Source organism: Anticarsia gemmatalis, chromosome 22 (assembly GCF_050436995.1).
Source record: "Anticarsia gemmatalis isolate Benzon Research Colony breed Stoneville strain chromosome 22, ilAntGemm2 primary, whole genome shotgun sequence".
Taxonomy (NCBI): Eukaryota; Metazoa; Arthropoda; class Insecta; order Lepidoptera; family Erebidae; genus Anticarsia; species Anticarsia gemmatalis.
This window is the reverse complement of record NC_134766.1, coordinates 3528047-3548187: the sequence shown is the minus strand read 5'-3', so window position 1 is coordinate 3548187 and position 20141 is coordinate 3528047. Positions and strand designations below refer to the sequence as shown.

The 20141-nt window shown below is 33.8% G+C and overlaps 1 protein-coding gene across 3 annotated transcripts in view; it reads left to right on the top strand.

Moving 5' to 3' along the window:
* The first annotated feature begins 1509 nt into the window (after positions 1-1509).
* The window catches only part of LOC142982544 (sodium- and chloride-dependent transporter XTRP3), a 51274-nt gene continuing 32642 nt past the window's right edge, over positions 1510-20141 (top strand). For all 3 annotated transcript variants that reach the window (XM_076129080.1, XM_076129082.1, XM_076129081.1), the window contains exons 1-2: positions 1510-1637; positions 14026-14759. In XM_076129080.1, the coding sequence (XP_075985195.1) occupies positions 14498-14759 (262 nt within the window). In that variant the 5' untranslated portion in view covers positions 1510-1637; positions 14026-14497. The remainder of the gene's footprint in view (positions 1638-14025; positions 14760-20141) is intronic.

Genomic DNA, 20141 nt, shown 5'->3' with positions numbered 1-20141 from the left:
ATGTCACGTATAAATTGAGTCAATTCTTAAAAACAACATGTCCGCACTTGTGACCCGTTCTGCAAGTACATGCTCTTGTTATGAACATAATAGAGCAATAAATCGATTAATTTTATTATATTGCAGTAATTATACGCTCCGGGACGATCGTGTTTATTATTGTTACGATTTTTGATAAGAAAGCGACGCCATTTCTGTTAGATACTTTTGTATAAATTCGTGGCGATCCTGGCTTTATGCCTAATTTCGCCACAGTATTAAATAAAATATATCAAAAATATTTTGAAGTCGTATTTTTTCGACTGTTAAGCAACCATGTTGAAACAAATGTCTTTCTTCTTTCTGTTAGTTACATTAGAAGAAAGCTCTCATTGTGACAAGCCTACAGTTTAAAAACATGACAACTGGAGATATTTTTCTTTTTCTATGATTGCTTACCAGTAAAAATATTGTATCTATCCCACCAGTCACATCTAGTTGTCCCTTCAGTCTTTCGGGACAAAATTGCATTTACATTATCTATCCACTGCTATTGGTAGATTCGGTAAAGATTAAACGTCAAACTTAAAATATAGAAAATAGTAATTCCATCTGACCTTTGACATATGATTGTATCTTATTCATTACGAATCACGTAAAGGTAATAAATGTTCATCAATAAATACAGAATTAGAACTTAATAATATACACAAATTTCTAGTTACCGGCTTCACAATACCATTTAGAACCCTCGCATCAATTTCCCATTAAAAATAACCATCTATTACCCCAAAAATCCCCGAAAATCCACATTTAGTGTCCTTCCGGAAAATACTGTATGAAAAAATTTCAAAACTAATTAGTCCTTTTTTCTTATTAGGAGTTTTATGACCTTAGCTGTCAACGTGCTCTCTCCTAGGTAGATGTGAACAGGGAACGAACTATAATTGCCAATTAAGATATGATGAAGGTTGAACAGTCATAGCAACAGAGAAAACGTCTTCTTATCAAATTATTGATAATGGCGCATGCATTTTATATTTATTCGGTTTTAAATAGCTGACCCACGGATGCAATTATTTTTTAAGTTGTCTGTTGCCTGTCTTTTGCTCCCGTCTTTAACCATCTTAGTTCTAAATTTGGTGTATACTGGTGCAATAGTTTAGACGTGTAAGGGAAACCGACAGACATTTGGATTTACAATATTAGTATGAATTTTTATTTAATTCTGACAACGGTATTCGTAAATCAATTTAAAATTTCAACATTTTCTGTCCATTAAATTATTATGTAACTTCTTAAATTGTAGTAAATTTGAAAACTATCGATGTTTTTAAGTTAGTTACGGATGCGTTACAATACAAGTACATAGGTTTACGACTATCGTAAAATAACCATTCACGGCTGATTTTACTGAATGAAATTAAAACCAACGCGTACAATTGCTGTGAAAAATACACAATATATCGATAACCATCTAAACAAGTATAGCACATCACTATTCTATGTCGATGTCAGCATTCAGTAGAGCACGATCGACGCTACGGTGCGCGCGACCGCGGTCCTATTAAAAATATCCTTAAACTACGAAAAAAATACAATAATCCGTTGATTAAGTTACAAAAAAGACGCTGTTTAGTGTTTTCGTGTTTATTTTTGTAAGTTCCAACTTTCAGTATTAAATTTGCATTTTTTAATTACATTTAATTCAATTAGGATGTATGTTTATAGCCATTACCATTCGGCAAGTATTAACCTTTTTTTCTTTCAATCATTCAGTAGTTTTTTGTCACATTTTAGTGTATTGTCATTTTTAATTGAAGAGTTGAAGTCCGGATTTTGATGCAGTTTCCTTTACAATCAAATCGATCTTTTGCGGTTACAGTGAGAAAAATCATTACGCATTGTAAAACGGAAACCGCCTTGGCTGTACAGGTAACATCTTCGTCATAAAAAGACATTTAAAAAAAAAGTTAAGCTGTCATTTAATTGACAGATTGTTTTTTTAATTTATATTTTTAATCGGCAAATGTGATGCTGTACAAAGGCTTGAAAGACAAGAGGTTATAAATAGGCAGTATCCCCACATGTTCGGAAGGTGTATTTATTGATTGCGCGCGTGGGGGGCGAGGTTAGGGGCGGGGGATGCGCCGTAGGAGCCATGGGGAAGGTCAGGAGAGCTGGAGACACGTGCCGAGCTGCACGTGACTGTTTATTGTACAGGATATAACAATATTTAGATTTTTATAAGACAAAAGTATTGTTGGAATAGATTTTGTTGCGCATTTGCGAATGTGACCGTTTTTTCGGGATGAGTAACAACTACCAAGACGGTCTGTATGACGTCATGTGTTGGATAAACATGAATACATTTTACGTTTATAGTTAAAAGTTATTTCCCTTTTTTATATACAAAAGAAAGCGTTTCAATATTAATTATCTCCGGGAAAAGCAATCCGAGGGGTGTATGATTTAACCAATTAGAATCGACAGCCCTAACTGTAGGGGAGCTGCGAGCGAGTACCTACTCACTAGGGCTTTTCATTTTGGAAAAATACGTAGTACTAACTTTAAAATTGATAGTCTAATGTTTATGCGCTCTGTAAAAAAAAACGAATTATGTTGCAAGGAAAATAATATTGCGGATTTAATGGCCAAATTAACAAAAAAAATATATATACCTACTCTAAAACATTAATCATGTAATCAATCGGGAACGTTATTAAATTATTCAATGTTTTCGTAGAACTATAAGACAATGTAAAAACCAAATATTTACCAAAAACATGTTTCAAATTATTTTTCTACCAATTTGTTAGTAAATAGTTCAACATAAATAAATATAAACTCGCTACTGCCACTTACAAACTACATACGAACGAATATTACACCAAACCAAACCTTTCCGCTTCAAATAATCGGCCTGGTATTTACATAAGGCATTTGAAATGAGCTTCATACTTACGTGCTGACATAGTAGTCATCTTTCATAAGCCTCAACATTCTATCCTACCTATGTAACATAATACGAAGGCTAAACTCTTATGTAATGTTTAGGATAAGAGATAAACCCTCTATGTATTAAATAATATCAATGGTATGTAATACGAGCTTAATAGGTATTATACATTGAATAAAAACTCTTAATGAGTTAGTTACCAGCAGACGTCCGCGACTTCGTCTGACTACAGTAAAGTTTTACCGTTTTCACAACATTTCTAGACTAAATCGCAAGTTCCATAACAGACCAATCTGAGCTTGTATTAGTTAAAATTACAAACGGCAGAGTACCAAAACATGACTTATCATTAATTAGGTTCCACTTTTAATACGTCAAATTGTCAAAAAGAATATGTGATTAAAGCTTCACTTGAAAAAACAAAATCATTTGTTACTAAAAAAACATTTTTTGCGCAAATACAAGCACTTTCAATTGTCAAATTTGCAGTAAGCGAAACCGTCAGCGTCGTTTCGGAAGGTAGGGCCAATGAGACTTGAAGGACGTTTCAGTTTTCAAATTACAGATTAACTTCATTTACGCGTAGAAACGTGTACGTAATAGAACAAATGATTGTTATTTCATACGATTGGATAATTACAGTGATCAGTTACAACGCATTTGTCGATTTGTCGTGATACCGTTATACTATTGTACTGGTTTGTAGCGGAACTTTTATTACGATCACATTGTAATATAATCTGATACTCAAATGTGTAAAATATCGCATTCATTACTTTAAAAGTCTGTTAGGTTAGGTTTCATTTACAAAAGTTTAATTTATAAGTACTTTTTTTTTGTTAGCATGTTACTACCACTGCTGGGCAAAGGCCTCCCCCATTTTCTTCCAGTCCCCTCTATCTCCTGCTATTCGTGCCCAATTAATATTAAAGGCATCTGGATCGTCACGCCAGCGCTTCTTGGGTCTGCTCCGACGGCGACTAAGTATAAGTACTTAGTGCCTTTTTTTAATGTAAAGAAATGCATTGACTCCTACGTTCTTTAGCAGGCTGTCTTTTAAGCTAACAAATTTAATTCGAACACTTTATCCTTTTTGCCGTAAAAGCACTACATTAATAAACAGTTACATTCATTTTAATAATCTAATTTGATAGCATGGATTATGAGCATTGCAGGTCGCATCTAGTATTTTAACCCCTGTAGGTAAGCACTAAAGGCTTTTAAGGCGCGGGATCGCGTCGGCAGCGCGAAAGGGCTTTAATTCGGATTACTTTGTACGTGCCACACGCGGTGTGTCTATTTCTACAAACCTTCTTCTTGTTTACTGGAAGTATCATTCTTAACTGTGTAATAAATATCACAAAGTAAAGAAAATATCTGAAGGGTTGGCGTTAGACAGCCAGTCAAACAAATAGGTGATGGTAATAATTATGGGCAAGCGTAGATACAAGGTGATAATTATGAGCAAAATAAAAAAAATACAAGAGACTAAGCTTAGTTAGTTAGCAAGATTTCAATGAATTGCGCAATAAAGCAATTATAATTTAGTACACAACAAATACCTACGCGACCTAATAATTTAGTCGCCTAGGTCATTCATTTACAAAAAGGCTGTTGAAAATGTTCACCGAATATATTAAAATTTTCGCCACAGAACATAAAATGAATATGTGAACGGTACAGAATATTAAATTTCGTACATCGGAGTAATTTGAAAAAGTTGTTCGGAACCAAAGTAATTAATAATTTTATGTTTGTTACTTGACGCGGCATATATAAAATACTAGCTGACCCGCGCAACTTCGCTTGCGTCACCTAAGAGAATGGGTCAAAATTATCCCCGTTTTTGTAACATTTTTCGTTGCTACTCCGCTCCTAATGACCGTAGCGTGACCGTTATTATATAGCCTATAGTCTTCCTCGATAAATGGACTATCTAACACTGAAAGAATTTTTCAAATCGGACCATTAGTTCCTGAGATTATCGCGTTCAAACAAACAATCAAACAAACAAACTCTTCAGCTTTATTATATTAGTATAGATTTCCCTATAGTAACATAGAAAATAACTTAATAGTATGTATAGGTGTGCCTATATACATGTGTTTCATGTAAGCAGCCATAGTCACTCATAGTTAATGGTCAATAAACATTCCACTTGGTTCTAAGTATATAATAAAGTCATATATAAAGCTAAATATTGGCAATTATTTATAATCTTATTAAATACAGAGCGTATATTGTCTGTCTGATGGGCGGTAATTTACGATAATGCAACTTGAATCGCAATAGATACTATTAATATCATTAGTTTATCAAGATAATAATATATCTACACTAGCTTTTACCCGTGACTTTGTCCGCCACCTTAATTATCCCATTATGCGTCATTTTCCCGGGATAATATGTTGCCTATGTCCTTTCTCGGGTATCAAGATATCTCCATACCAAATTTCATGCTAATTGGTTGAGTAATTTAGGCGTGATTGAGTAACAGACAGACAGACAGAGTTACTTTCGCATTCATACTATTAGTATGGATTATTCATGTCTTGAATTTCTCAAAAGATACTCTGGTGGCCATTGGCCATTTTAATTACTTTGAAACAGTGATAGCCGAGTGGAATAAGTTGGCACCTCCCACGCAAGTCGTCGACAGTTAGAACCCGAGGCAACACACCAATGTATTTTCGAAGTTATCTGTGCATTAGAAATAATTATCACTTGCTCCAACGTAGGAAAACATCGTGATGCATTTTGATAATTTATTAAATATAGAGGGCATGCAAAGTCCCCAACCCGCACTTTTCTAGCGTAGTGCACTCGATGTCTAAACCCCTTCCTCATTTGGAAGGACAACCTTGCCTAGCAGTGGGAAAAAATAGGTTAAAAAGATAATAATTGTTGTGGGATAATTACCCTAGGCATTAGCCCCTCCTCCCTAACTGTTACCCCCCCCCCCAAACTAAGCTCGAAAGCTTATTTAAGGCTCGCGTCGGTTCGCTAATGCAATAGATCGAACCACCCCATATGTTAAAATGCTAAAAGCTTTCGTGTGTTTTAAAAGGACTATGCAGATTAATCCCATCTTCCTGATCCAGAGAGAATGGTTTAATATCGCCATGGAATAAATGTATATGTGGCGAGCACGTACATAATGTACCTACATTTTATAGAATAGTTACACAAATTGATCTAATTTGAAAATAAAGCTGAAATCTGTGCCCGAATGTCAGGAACTACCGGTTAGAATGGATAAAATATTGCTGTGTTAAAAAGAGCATTTATTGGGGAATCCAATAGATTTTAAAACATCGCGCTTTGATTGACACGAATGGAATAGCGATAGTGAAAACAGGAAAAGTAAAATCCACGCGAAATCATAGCCGCTAATAAATAATTAAACTTTAATAAAAGCGTTGCCTTTAACGCTGGTATGAATGTGACCATTACTCAGTGGTATAAAATAAACCCAGTTTCATAGATCTCGAACCGCTTTTACAGTCTTTGTGAACCTTTTAAAATATTTCCCGGATTTATTTCCCTAGTGCCCGTCAGAAACTGTTACGTACAATATGGAAGAGCATACATTTTTTATAAGAGCAAAGATGGTAGATTTTATATTCTCGTATATTTTACTTATTATTTATTTAAGACTGTACACTCTGTATGTTTAGCTGACAATTTTTTCTAAGAAAAAGAATAGAGACTTCTTTTGTTTTTCTATTTAGTAATTTCTTTCTATTTTCCGTTGTGCGTATTTAAATTTTTATGAAGCTTTTAAGTTGAATGCAATGAAAACTTGAGCTATGAAATTGGGAGAAGAAAAGCCGCATGTATCAACTACTTACCTATACTAATATTATAAATCTGAAAAGTTTGTTTGTTTGTTTGTTTGAACGCGCTAATCTCAGGAACCAACGGTCTGATTTGAAAAATTCTTTCAGTGTTAGACAGCCCATTTATCGAGAAAGGCTATAAACATCCTCACGCTATGACCAATAGGAGCAGAGTACCAGTAAATGTTACAAAAACGGGGAAATTTATGACCCATTCTCTCTTATGTTACGCAAGCGAAGTTGCGCGGGTCAGCTAGTCATCAATACGCAAGTTCGTGTAGACAATGGTAAATACTAAATAAGTCACTCTTCGACATAAAAAATACTAAAAAGATTTTCGGGATATATCTCAATCGTTTTTCAAATTGCCAATGTCTGAATTTCGGCACCAGGTGCACTGGTCAAAAGCTGATTAATGCATCGATCGTTTAAAGGTTAAAAACAGTCTATGACGTCACTTATTAACTGCATAGCTTTAATGGAATATTAAAACAGTTTACTAACAATACGGAATAATGTCCGAAGACCGAGTAGTATAGTATAGAATGGATACAAGGCCTCTCTTTCATAGTTCATAGTTGAAAGCTTCCGATATCATCTGTGCTACTCCAGTTATACTCGTAATAGAGTACAATCAATACTTCAACTGTAGCATTTCATGATTAGTACCCTGATCCACTACTTCTATCGAGTACCGGCAGCCGGCTAGCTGTCGAAAAATTTTGTATTGTAACCGGTTCAGCGCCTCTGGCGGGGGTCGTAGAAACTATTTTGGCAGTACATTTAAAATGACAAATTCTCGATACTTGATAGTTCCAATTGTATAGAATTGTGCTTTATGGTTGATAACGAAGTACTCGTTATATATTTGCTGATAAATAATAAGATTTTCTACAATAATTTCTTTTTTTTTATAGACTACTCCCGCGCTAAGTATTGCTTTTGTGTCACAAACATACAAACAACGAACACAAAGTACAACTAAACCCGGAAAGTAATTTGTAGATCGCACAAATAATTGTTCCGTGCGGGAATCTAGCCTACGACCACCCGAACCAATTTGGTTTAGATGTTCAAAAATTATGCATCTACAAACATTTAGGTGTTCATTTTTATTTATAAAGATAAACTTGATAAATCGCGCATGCTAGAGCTTGCTACTAAGTTGTAGGACTACAACAAATTTTAATGTATTTGAGGTTTCCCACTAGACTAAGATTTAAGTTATTGATTAGTTATTATAACTTGTAAAGTTTCACGTTGCATGTTTGTTAACTAACAAGCTGACCTCCGTAGCTCGGCTCGCGTATAAAGTTTCAAACCTATTTCAGCACTTTAAAGGTTGATTTTTAAAATAAGCTTGTGTTTGATTCTAGGTTTTATACATTTTAGTGCTATGTTGCATCATAAAAATGTATTTTTTCTATTATTTTATAAGTTGTTCAAATTGAAATCGAAGAAATTCATAAATAATTTTGATTTGTAATTTTCGATCAAATCAAAATATATTTTCATGTCTTAAAGTGAAGTAGGTAAATATGTTTTCTTGTAACTGTACGTAATAATAGTTTTGTTTCATTGATGGACAGTAATTTAAATATCAAATAACATGCCTGTATGAAAAAAAAATACTGGCCATTAAAAACAACCATAGTTTTTCTCTTTCTAGTTTTTTCTATCCAATTGCTAGGCAAAGGTCACTTACCATGCATCCTTATATTATGAAGGCGAGATGAGGTGATTCTAAAGAATTTTGTTACTCAACGTCAAAACTATTGAAACGTTTTTCAAGAAACTTTGCAGTGTTGTACTTAAATATCAAAGTAACATATAGAGTACTAGCGGACCCGACAGACGTTGTCCTGTCTACACGTTACTAATAAATTAAAAATTAATTAAAAAAAACATTGTCCAGCGGACAAAATTGTGAATCTAAACCATTCTCAGATCCCCTTGAACACACTCAAAAAATTTCATCAAAATCGGTCCAGTCGTTTAAGAGAAGTTCAGTGACATACACACTTACAGAAGAATTATATATATAAAGATAGGGATATGTACCACACGGCCGGATTCTCGGCAGAAGCTTCTTCTCCTTCTCCTTTAATACAAAAAAAAGACCGACAATAAAGATATATGATACTTGGTATAAAACAGATCGATCAACATAATATTAACACGGCGAGATGATACGTTATATTCAAACAATTTGATGGATCGTATGACGTATAATGTATTAATAATATAAATATAATTGTGATTGATCGCGAAGATAGAAGGAAAACTGAAGATTTACCGCAAAATTCTGGTTATTTCCAGTTTTATTTCTAAAATGCCGGACATACGTGCTTACTAGGGGACGCCCGTAGCTTTTTTTACATTTTTTGAATTTCCATAAATCTTCTCTTATGCCCGGTTTCCGAGTACTTTTAGCGGTAGTTCATCTATTCAGTTGCATTTTCTTTTTATGAGTTTAAACTATAGAATAGATAAACTACTGCTAAATGTACCTCAGAAACCGGGGGTTAGTGCTCCCCTACAGAACCTTCCTAAAGAATCTTCATACCGAATTCCAACTTTTTACGCTCAGTTATTTCCTCAGTTGGTTGTCCGTCAGTCAATGGCTTAACAACGGAAGAATTTTATATATTTTTACATTGTTAACCTGTATGTTTTGAACCAGTCGGTAAGCACTTTGCCTAATGGCGGCCAACCTTCGGAAATTTTCTCCAACGAGTGTAAAATATGCTTAATACCTTTCACAATGTCAATATTTGCAAACTTGTTGAGCACGCCATTAATTTGTAATGAATATTCAACAGCACGTACCTCTAAGCTTGTGAGCTCGTGAGTCTTGTGACGTCATAGGCTGAACGCGGGAGTTGTTTGTGCCTAATATGTTAATATTGTTGTTCTTCCCGCGTTTATTCTGTGTTATCTGTCTTGTCATTTGTCAATTTACGCGCGTATTTTCGACAAGATGGCGTTTACATTATTATTTTATGTTTTGCAATAAGTAGAGTGTAATTATCGTACGTAAAATTTTTCAAGCAATTTTATATTTCTACTAGATCAAGAATCCTGTACAAATATTAACTGCATTAAAATAAATAGGTAGTTAATATATGTCACGTTATTTTGTTTTCGTAATCTGTAATAATCGTAATAATTCCTTACGAATTACTCGATTTATTAGTCAAAACCACGTGGAAAGCTTTTTCAGCATTTAGCATAGAAATATTTATTACAAAACACAAAGATATTTTGGTCAAAAACGTATCTAATGAAATTCTACGTTTTAGACACACATTCATGTACATAAATGCTTCGTCCGAAACCTAGCACAAATGTAATTAAACTGGCTGGACACAGCTGGACGTCGGTCCGGCCTTATGGGAGCGTTATGAGATTTCAGAACGAAACGTTCCTCGCAGTTGACGTTACTGGCTGAATAAATTATGTCCTATGCCTTTACAACAGACGATGATAATTCAAGTTTATGATTAAATTATGTTACGGGATTTTTATGAAGCTTTCTTTTTTAATTTTTCAGACGTTCTTACACAAGGCTAAGTTTTAAATCATTCAAATTTTGGTAAATATGTATGTTCATCTACCAATTACCCAAAGTCGCTAGCGACCCATGTCGCAGATATTTTTGTGACTTGATGTTAACCTGGCCGCACATAAAGATCCATGAAATCACGCCTGTTGGCCCAAAGGTGCAAAGCAGGGGTGCAACAGTCCAGTACAGAGAAATCTTACTTAATACAAACTCGAAAATATCAAAAGTACCTTGCTAAAACGGACGAGAAATCGAACTCTCATGATTAGCAGTTAGCTGCATTTATACCAAGGCAAAAAGACTACTGTTTATACAATTATACATAATCTAGTGCCTAACAAACATGAGCAGTTGTCGGATCAATATCAGTACGCGACAGTGCTAGGCACCGGCTACAGAACTAGACGTGACCGCTGCTGAGGTCGCCGGTTCACTTCCCTCACTTCCCTCGCTAATTGTATTTACATACAAGTTCACTGTTCTGCACGGTTTTAGTACAGCCGCCATGTTTGTTGCGAGCAATTCATTTGACAGTTGTTTTTTTTTTATTGTGACATATGGCATTTTTATTGATTGATATGTCGAATGATGTATTTTTTTAATTATTTTGTTCACGTTACGTTTTGTGTGACTATACGTCATCTTGTTTGTAGTTTTACTTTAGTCCAATAACTTAGTGGAGAGCCTTGTATGCAAGGTTTGCGGCTGTCGGAGGTATACAACATTCAACATTTTGAATTATGACTGTTTGATACACCCATTTTGTCAAGGAAATACATAAATTTGTTAATTAAAATCAAGATTAATCGTGCATACCCAGGCTCTCTAATAAGTTGACAGACTATATCTGAAGTACCAAATACACAGGTAATAAAAAAAACATATTGTTTGAAAGGTACAGTCAAGACAGTAGGTACCTACTCGCATTCTTACAGAAAGAATAAAAATATTACATCCTGCATAAATTCACACGAATACAAATTTCTGCAAATCCCTGACATAACCAACGAAATAGCACAGTCGTAAAACCAGTTCTACAATCTAGACAACTTTGAATAAGTTATAAACCTTCCCCCTCCTGCAACCCTTCGATTCATTTGTATGAAATATCTTTGCAAATATGTCTACCCATAGAATTGGTTTCTGTTGTATAAGCCCCCTTGCTTTCAGACATCTGTCCGTGGGTCATAATAACGTGAATGTGTGGCACAATAGCGGTCAGTAGGTCGGCTGAATCGATAACAATGGTGCCTCACTATTCGTTCGAAAATTAAAAAGGTAGCGTGCTCACGGACTAGCAATATGGCTGACTATTAATTTGTGTTACGTATGTTTTAGAGGCACGATTATTTATTAATCTCGTAAAGGAAATGTAAGATTTTGATGATAGCAGCTTTCTTTGAAAGATTAAAAAATGCTGTCTTACATTTTCATTATGTTACGAATATTACGTAACTTAAGTTTCTTGTTTGATAACATTTGACTTGAGAATTATTTTAAAGATGTAGCCTGCCGAATTTTACTAGAATTTTCTGAAAACTTAATTGGTGAAAATAGTTGCAATTTTGACAAATATTATTAAAACGTATTTACAATTGAAACGTAGTCTAGTCGGAACTTAAATATATTTTTCTAATACCTAAATTAATCTGACCATGGAAAATTTTGCCATTAGACTATCCTTTATTTGGGTAGTTACGTAAAGTAATAATGTAAATTAACCTAACAATAGAAGAAAGTATGGGTTTATCGTAAATGCTGATAGACTGAGGTTAATGTACTTTAATGAAACGTTGTCCACGTGTTTCATGTGTTTTCGAATTAAAAAGACAAACGCGTTGACAATCTTTCTTTTTTTGTTTTTGGTCACATAAACAATTTTAATTAACAAAAAATCATTGCATTAATTTTAAGACTTAAATCGTGAAAACTTTTTTGAAAAACTGTCTTGATGGGAAATCTAACAAAAAAAAATGTGTGTGTAGTTTTTAATTTAAATTACAATACTGTGTGTAGTTTCCTGATGTGCTTAATTTTGTTATTTAAATTATATTTTTTTTGTCTATTTTAAACAATTTTGATTTTTAGCTCATAAAAAAGCACATCCTAAAAAATTACATTTACTATTTTTTGCTGCTTAATGTTTATAGTTTTGAAAATACCTAATCAAAATTTTAAGAAACTAAACTGTAAATATTATTTTATATTTTATTGTTCATTTTAAAGCAATCTAACTTAATATTTACTAAAAAGGAATACGCTCAACATTTTCAGTTAAACAATTTAACGCCCAAAAATTCTTATTCAAAGTTTGCATAACAATTCTGTTGATATAAAACACCCTTTTCTGAGCAGTTCCTTTCAACAGAACGTGTATCTTTTGGGTAGGGGAGCCCCCTTATTCATTTTGTTCGGCCTTGACATACTTTCGTGTTTACCCGCTTTCGTAAGACACGAGTATGACTTGAGTAATGAGTAGAAGCTACTGATTTTGCTTTCGATTTCGGGAATGATTTAACATCGTCTAAGAAGTACTTTGAATCCATAGTTCTATACAAGAGGAAGGGGCATGTCATACTATTACATTTAGGATGACTGTAGCCAAACTCAGCCGATGACATCTTGTGGTAGGTAGTTATTCCGTGGTTCTATACTTTAGTACAAAAATACCAATGAATGTCGGTAACACTTTATGACTTGACTTACCAAACTGTCAAGCAAATGTCAATAAACTGGAACATGACGCAAAATATTTTTTTAGGTTTTATGTTGGTTTTTTTTCAATATGAGATATTTGTGTGGGCTCAAAGCCTAGTCACACGCTCAATTTAGAAAGAGAACATGCCCAGCGGTGGGACAGAATGAGTTAAAAGAAGCTGTGCAAAATCATTTTAATTCTACATTATTTTCGTCTTCTCTTGTGTTTCTTAAGAAAAGTTTCCAGGGTCGTAAATAGTCAGTCAGTAGTAGTAAAAATAGAAGCAACAATTTGGATAGTATTCCAGTCACGTCTCAAGGGATCTAGTAAGGCTTTTTAGTGTTTAATTTAGTTTCCCTGCGATCGCTGTACCAGTACTGACTAACAATTTATTCTATTTATTGAGTTAGCACCAATGGGTAGATAGGTGACATATTTGAAATAAAGGAATGTATATTTTATAAGCTATATGCACGAATAAAGAATAATACTTGTATTTGACAACGAATTTAAAAATATTCCCTAATAAATAAAAATAACCTAACCTAAAATAAATATTTTTTAAAAAGAAACAATATTTTTTTAAAGTTATATTTTGACAGGTTGTACTTTTTTTTGGTGGCAGAACGCACTAGTCAGAGTGTGTTCGGTTAAAGTACAAAATACAAATCAAGTTAAATGTCTATGATTGTGGAGGTGAAAGTGTAAGCTAAGTTATTTGCAATTAGCGCTTGTGATTATTCTTAAAATAACTTATTCTAATAATAAATTATTATGATAACTTAGTTTGTCGTTGTTTTATTTATGTGGGGTTAATGATATCTCCAGTTAGTTGCTGCGGATAAAAACAATATCAACAATATGGAAACTGCATCACTATTTTTTTTTTTTCGTTTCTTCATAAGATTTAAATTGAACTGAACAACAATCATTTACTCATATTAAATATAAAACAACAATGACATATTAACATTTTTTGTTTCAGGACAACTGGTCAATCAACTTCTTGGACGATTAAATATAAAAGATGTCTAAATTAAAATAACACCATTCAGCTTTTTAACATCCGAGGGGTAGCCATGTTATATTTTCATTGACGTAAAAATAACTCACATATATGCACAGAGAAACTGATAACGTGTTCAGAGATTCGCTAAAATTACGTCAAAAATTATTACAAAGAACAACAACGTACTTTAAAGTAGTCGAGTTTGTGAAGAAAGACGCAATCCGATACTTCACGTATGACTACGAAATACATCAATAGCATATTATGAACATATTCATAGGCAATCATTCCAATAATCTCGTTAAACTTAAATATTAAAGACAATAAAATATAAAGTGAGCGAAACAATTAATAATTTTAAGTAGTCATTCGAATTCAATTAAAAAGTAATATTTAAAAAGATAAATAGCATAGACTAAAGTATTTGACAATTTGTTTGACAATTAAAATGGCGGGAAAAGCTGAAGCTATTGGGCCTCGGAATGGGCACGAGTTGGCGCCACTGAACGCTCGGGCGGATGGCAGCGAGCGTCCTCATGGGGTGACTATTGTGCTGCAAGGATCAAGGGGGTCTTTACAACGAGAGGCTCCGGGTGAAGACCGCGCGGCCTGGTCTGGGAAACTGCAGTTCTTCTTGTCTATCATCGGGTACTCGGTGGGACTTGGCAACATTTGGCGGTTCCCGTACTTGTGTCAGCAGAATGGAGGAGGTAAGGACTTTATTTTTACTTGTTTTGACCCGCGACCTCGTTCACGTAATTCCAATCAGAATTTCCATTCAAATATTTCTCCCTTCTTCTAACCGTTTCTTCCCCTTTTTTGCGATCATAAGTAAGCCTATGTTCTTCTTGAAGGTTAGCTCTATCTCTGTACCGAATTCCATTAAAATCAGTTCGGTAGTTTAGACAGACAGAATTTCGCATTCATGGTATTAAATATAAGTAAAAAGTAGGGGTTACAAAAATTGTGGCCTTTAATGAACTTGTATCTACTTAAATCAAGTATTTAACTATTAATATAACATGGTCAAATCATGTATGTATGTAAGTACAGTAATTAGGCCCCAATTAAAAATACATTTTACTACAAAACACGGAACTAAAACTAAGTAAACAAAAGCCTTCAGTTTGCTTTATAAATCGATGTTTACTCCATAATTTTCAGTAATCACCATTATTTATAACAAACCGTGCTTAATTTACGTAATAATAATATGTTTTTCCATGTTACTGTGTTGATAAACATAATTTACGCTTTTTGTAAGCACCATTTTACATAAATATGTGTTACATATTTGTCGGAAAAAGAAAGCATGATGAAATTATTTAAATTAAATTGAAATAAAAATACTATATTAAAGACAGATCGGACAGAAAGATAGATCGTAAAAGACCTTAAATTATGTTTTTATAATTCTAGAGAGCCATGGTTACCTAATTATTAAATAACTCTCCTTTTATGACACAAAAGTCATCCCCTGACCATGAGGCTGTTTAAAGTTTTGAAACAAACGAAATTTAATAGCTAGAGTTAGACAGTTAACATATCAATATGCTGTAATACAACATACTAGCCGAAACGCGTAGCGTCGCATGTGTAAAGTTTCATCTCCCATTTCTGCCACGTATTGATTGGTGTTTTGGAATAGTCTCTTTTTGACCCAGTATTCGACTAACTCAATGCAAATTATTTAGGCGGTATAACCCTAAAATACCTAAATCGTACCTCCATCATTGATGGCTTACTCACCAGTAGGTGCAACTGACCATGAGCATGACCTCATCTAAAAATAACTCTGATTTACCGTTTCCTGAAAATACAGGCTTTTGTAGTAATTTAATATAAAACATCGTGCACCGGATAGTTACGCTTCGTTACTTTGCCACAGTATGAGGTTATAGCATTGTTATACACTAGCAACATCTAGATTAAACTGGTACAAATACTGCACTATGCTGGTATTTTCACGTGACTATTATTGCATTAATGTAACGAGGTATTTTACCATGATGCAATAAAATGTATTGCTGAATTATGACGATAAGCGCTAAATTTGTTTACAAAAATAATGGTGACTGATTAGGTTAAAGCAAAACAGTTGGGACAAGTATCTTTTAGATATTTTTAAGACACATATAAGTAGAAAGACGACGTGCACGGTACAATACTTATGGTGGTCACCGTATAGCTAAAACAGCGTGCGGCGATCGCAACTTAGATTTCCACTTAGAATGAAATTATGGGATCTACAAATTGTTATTACTTGTACTTTTTTTTCCATTACCTACTGTCCCACTGCAGGTCAAGGGGTCCCAAACGATGGAGAAATTAGTTTTCATTAAGTGAATCACGCTGGCCACGTGCGGGTTGGGATAAATGTATTAAAAGTCCCTACAACACTAAATTAGTTTTACTACAAGAGTTTCACTAAACAAAAATAAAATGGAAAGTGCGTATTTATTAAAATCTAATTCATAATATTCACCTCAAATTGATCTGGGTCGAGCCGCGGTTAAAATCCGGTAAAAATTATCCGCTTCCTTTTGAATATCAAAGGCTGAGTTAATCTGTCTGATTCATCAACCGCTGATTTAAAAGATACCTGTAATCGGTGCTTTATTAAAATAAGACGTATTTATCATAAACCTTTTGTGTAACTGACAGGCTTTTTGGCAAAAGGAAATCACTTTTAGTCCCGAATTTAGGTTAAACCCAGGGAAAATTAGAAAATCATGTTGATGCACATTTTCTTTTTAAGTTAATTTTACTAATATAATAACTTATGCAAAAGATTGTACACTGTGTGAAGGTTTGTCACTATTTCACGCAAATACTCAATGTAGTTTGATGTAATTTGGGGCAATGGAAGACACAGTGGTAGACAAAAACTAGTTTAATATAAATTGAAGCTTTACTGCTACTTATTCAATAGTTACTTCGTAGTTTTCTATAATAATAAAAACAATGTACCAATAAAAAATATTCTTATCCAACATTCGCCGATCAGCCTGTAAAACGACGACCATAAAGAAGTTGGAAAAACATACGGCCTTTCACATACTCTACAATAAAACCTTATATTTACATTCCACCTAAAAGCATAAACAATCAATTCTATATATAGTGCCGTGTTTCTGGTGAAACGATATCGATTTTTAAATAGCTACGAGCTACGAAATTGCGACGTAGCCGTAGAAGGTCTACGGTAACCTTTGCTCTTTGCTACGTGCAGAAATTAAATATCGCTTAGTTGTTTGAAGGTCTTCCACTGCTCAAAGGGTTGAGGTTATTGTGTAGGTTTGCTGAGCTTCCATACTTTTTAACGCAGTTTTAAAAGTCGAGAAAGTAATTAGATTTGATTTTTGTTTCATTTTTCTTAATGAGCAAACTGCAACTTTTCACTACATTGATTCAAAAGCAATGTGAAGCATAGATTGCGCAATATAATAATGTAGTTATGTAATCGTTGTTACGAAAAAATAACAAATATTTTTTGGGAAATGTTCCTTAAACAGTCATATTATCTTCCCTACCCTTTTTGCCTACCCTTTGACTGCCTCCGTGGCGTAGTGGTTTAGGTCGCCACGCCGAAACCACTGCAACGGGAGGTCGTGGGTTCGATTCCCACACGGGGCAATTATTTGTGCGATCCACAAATAATTGTTTCGGGTCTGGTTGTGCTTTGTGTCCATTGTTTGTATGTTTGTAAAAGTCCCCGCGACACAAGAGCAATTCTTAGTGCGGGAGTTGTCTTTTTTAAAAGAAAAAGAAAAAAAAACCCTGATTTTACTCTTGATCCCTTTAAGTAGCCATAAAGAATTCGCGTAGAAATTCTGACATCCTTTCTCATCTTGTTAGACTAATTTTGCGACCTCAAAGTTCGGACAAAGGCTAAAAATAGATGCAGGCGATTTTTGGGTAACACCGGGTTTTGGTCTAACTTTTGTTAGACACGGAGGTCAGTGACCAGTGCGACCCGACCGACCGTGTCTGAATTTGACCGTTCATCATGAAGCATTGTCGTATGGGTAGGTAAGTGATAAAAGGCTTATATGCAAATATAATTAGGTACATTATATATACTTAAGTGCAAATATTCTCCATCATAACCCGGAAAGCCCAGCAATACGCTCGGCTCATACTAAAAAAACTAACATTGAAAAACGGAAAGATAGGGGTAGAATTCGCACATCTCTGCTTTCTAAACCTTTGGTAGAACAGTGGTGAAATTTTTAGAAACTTGCGCGACTACAATCCGTTTACTAATATGCTGATTATTTATATAAAACTTATTCAGAATTAATTATCAATTTACAGTTAAAAGAGTACCACAAAAAGTATATTTCATAGGGTATACATAAAAATACAATAGACATTTAGTTCACTGATACGATCTAGGTGTCCCTTTATACCTGCACGCAACGGAATCTATTTATATTTCACTTAACATTTATTGTATTAAAATCATAAGTTCAAGGCTTCACATATTTAGTCTACTGTCATATTTATGTTAAATACAATTTGTACGAAATTAAAAAGTAACTCTGTCTCTCTCTCTTTTATTCATGCCTAAATAACTGAATCCAATTGGATGAAATGTTTAAATAATATAATTAGAATCCCAGAAAAGCCATAGGATAGTTTTTCATAACGAACGAACGTAGTCGCGGACTAGGGCTAGTATATCATTACATAGAACGAATTATTACGATAATTTACTACCTATGTAAATAGTAGAGGAAAAGGAAAATTACTTTCATTAGACATAAGAAGCTTTGACATTTAAGTAGCTTAGAAATAATAGCACATATTATTTGAATATTATGAGACAGACAGACGTTTGTAAATTGGACGAAACGATGAGTTTTGTCTAGACTAGAATGTTCCTATTTTTTATTTTATTTCCGTCGAGTATAGTAGATGACGAGACGAGATGTCAAGTATGATGATGTTAGAAGGACTCGATTTTTTAATTCTAATGACCTCACACGTTGTGACATCACTCGCAACCATTCTGCAACATTAAAGCCTATGTCATAATTTCTAAATATCTATCAGATAGGTTATCTGATGGAATTTTTACAGCTGTTTCCATACATTTGCTGGGAATTGACAGCAATTGTATAAAAGAAAACAACTGTGTGTATCTGCTAATAGAAATTATTTAGCAAATAGGTTATCTGACATTTACATATTTAAATTGTCAAACTTGTAAACTTAAAAATTTATAAAATATGAAAACGGCCCTCATTTGTTTTTATCCTGTCACTTTTTTATAAAGCAAAGAATACATATTATTTTTTATTATCTAAATGATGGACTAATTAGGATTTCCCTGTTTCCTTATCATCTCTTTACAAAGGCGATCCCTGTTAAATTGTTAGTTAACATTAAATGTTGGTTTGTACAAACTTAACCCTTTGGGAAATACCTAGTTGACAAGGGTAACAAGCTTTGTACATAATTGAAATGTACACACAAAACTGAAGATGACGTAACCAAGGTTAAAGTTACCTTTCTATGAAATCGTGAGGCCTGTTCTGTGAAATATGAAATAAAAGCTACGTTTTTGTGACGAATGTTTCTAAATTTACAGTTAATTTGCTTAGTTAAGTTTCATTTGAAACTGGTGAAATTATATTGTTAAAATGTCATTTATGGGTGGGTATATGTAATGAAACAGAATTTTACATACAGATTGAGGCTGGATTTAAGGTAACTTGAAAAAAGGTTTGATCAACTAAAGGTCCAGTAGTAGTGACTACACATTTTTAGTATTTGGTACATGGTTTGAAATGGTTTATATTTCGCAATATCACAGCTTTATACTCGACCGATTGAAAATTAAAAGCGAAATTTCTAAACAGTCCCAAAAATTGAGGCATTTTTTTGTAATCTTTCGTTAAGCCTTGACAAAGCATTTAGTCAACTTATTTTTTATAATTTCATACATATTTTACACACATAGTCACGCCATAAGAGTAGCCATATTCCCATAGGAGTAAGATGAGACCAGGGAATGTATTTTACTATGTTCAATTTGACTAAAAGACCTACATTCAAATTTGGTTCACATTATACGCCACGTTTTC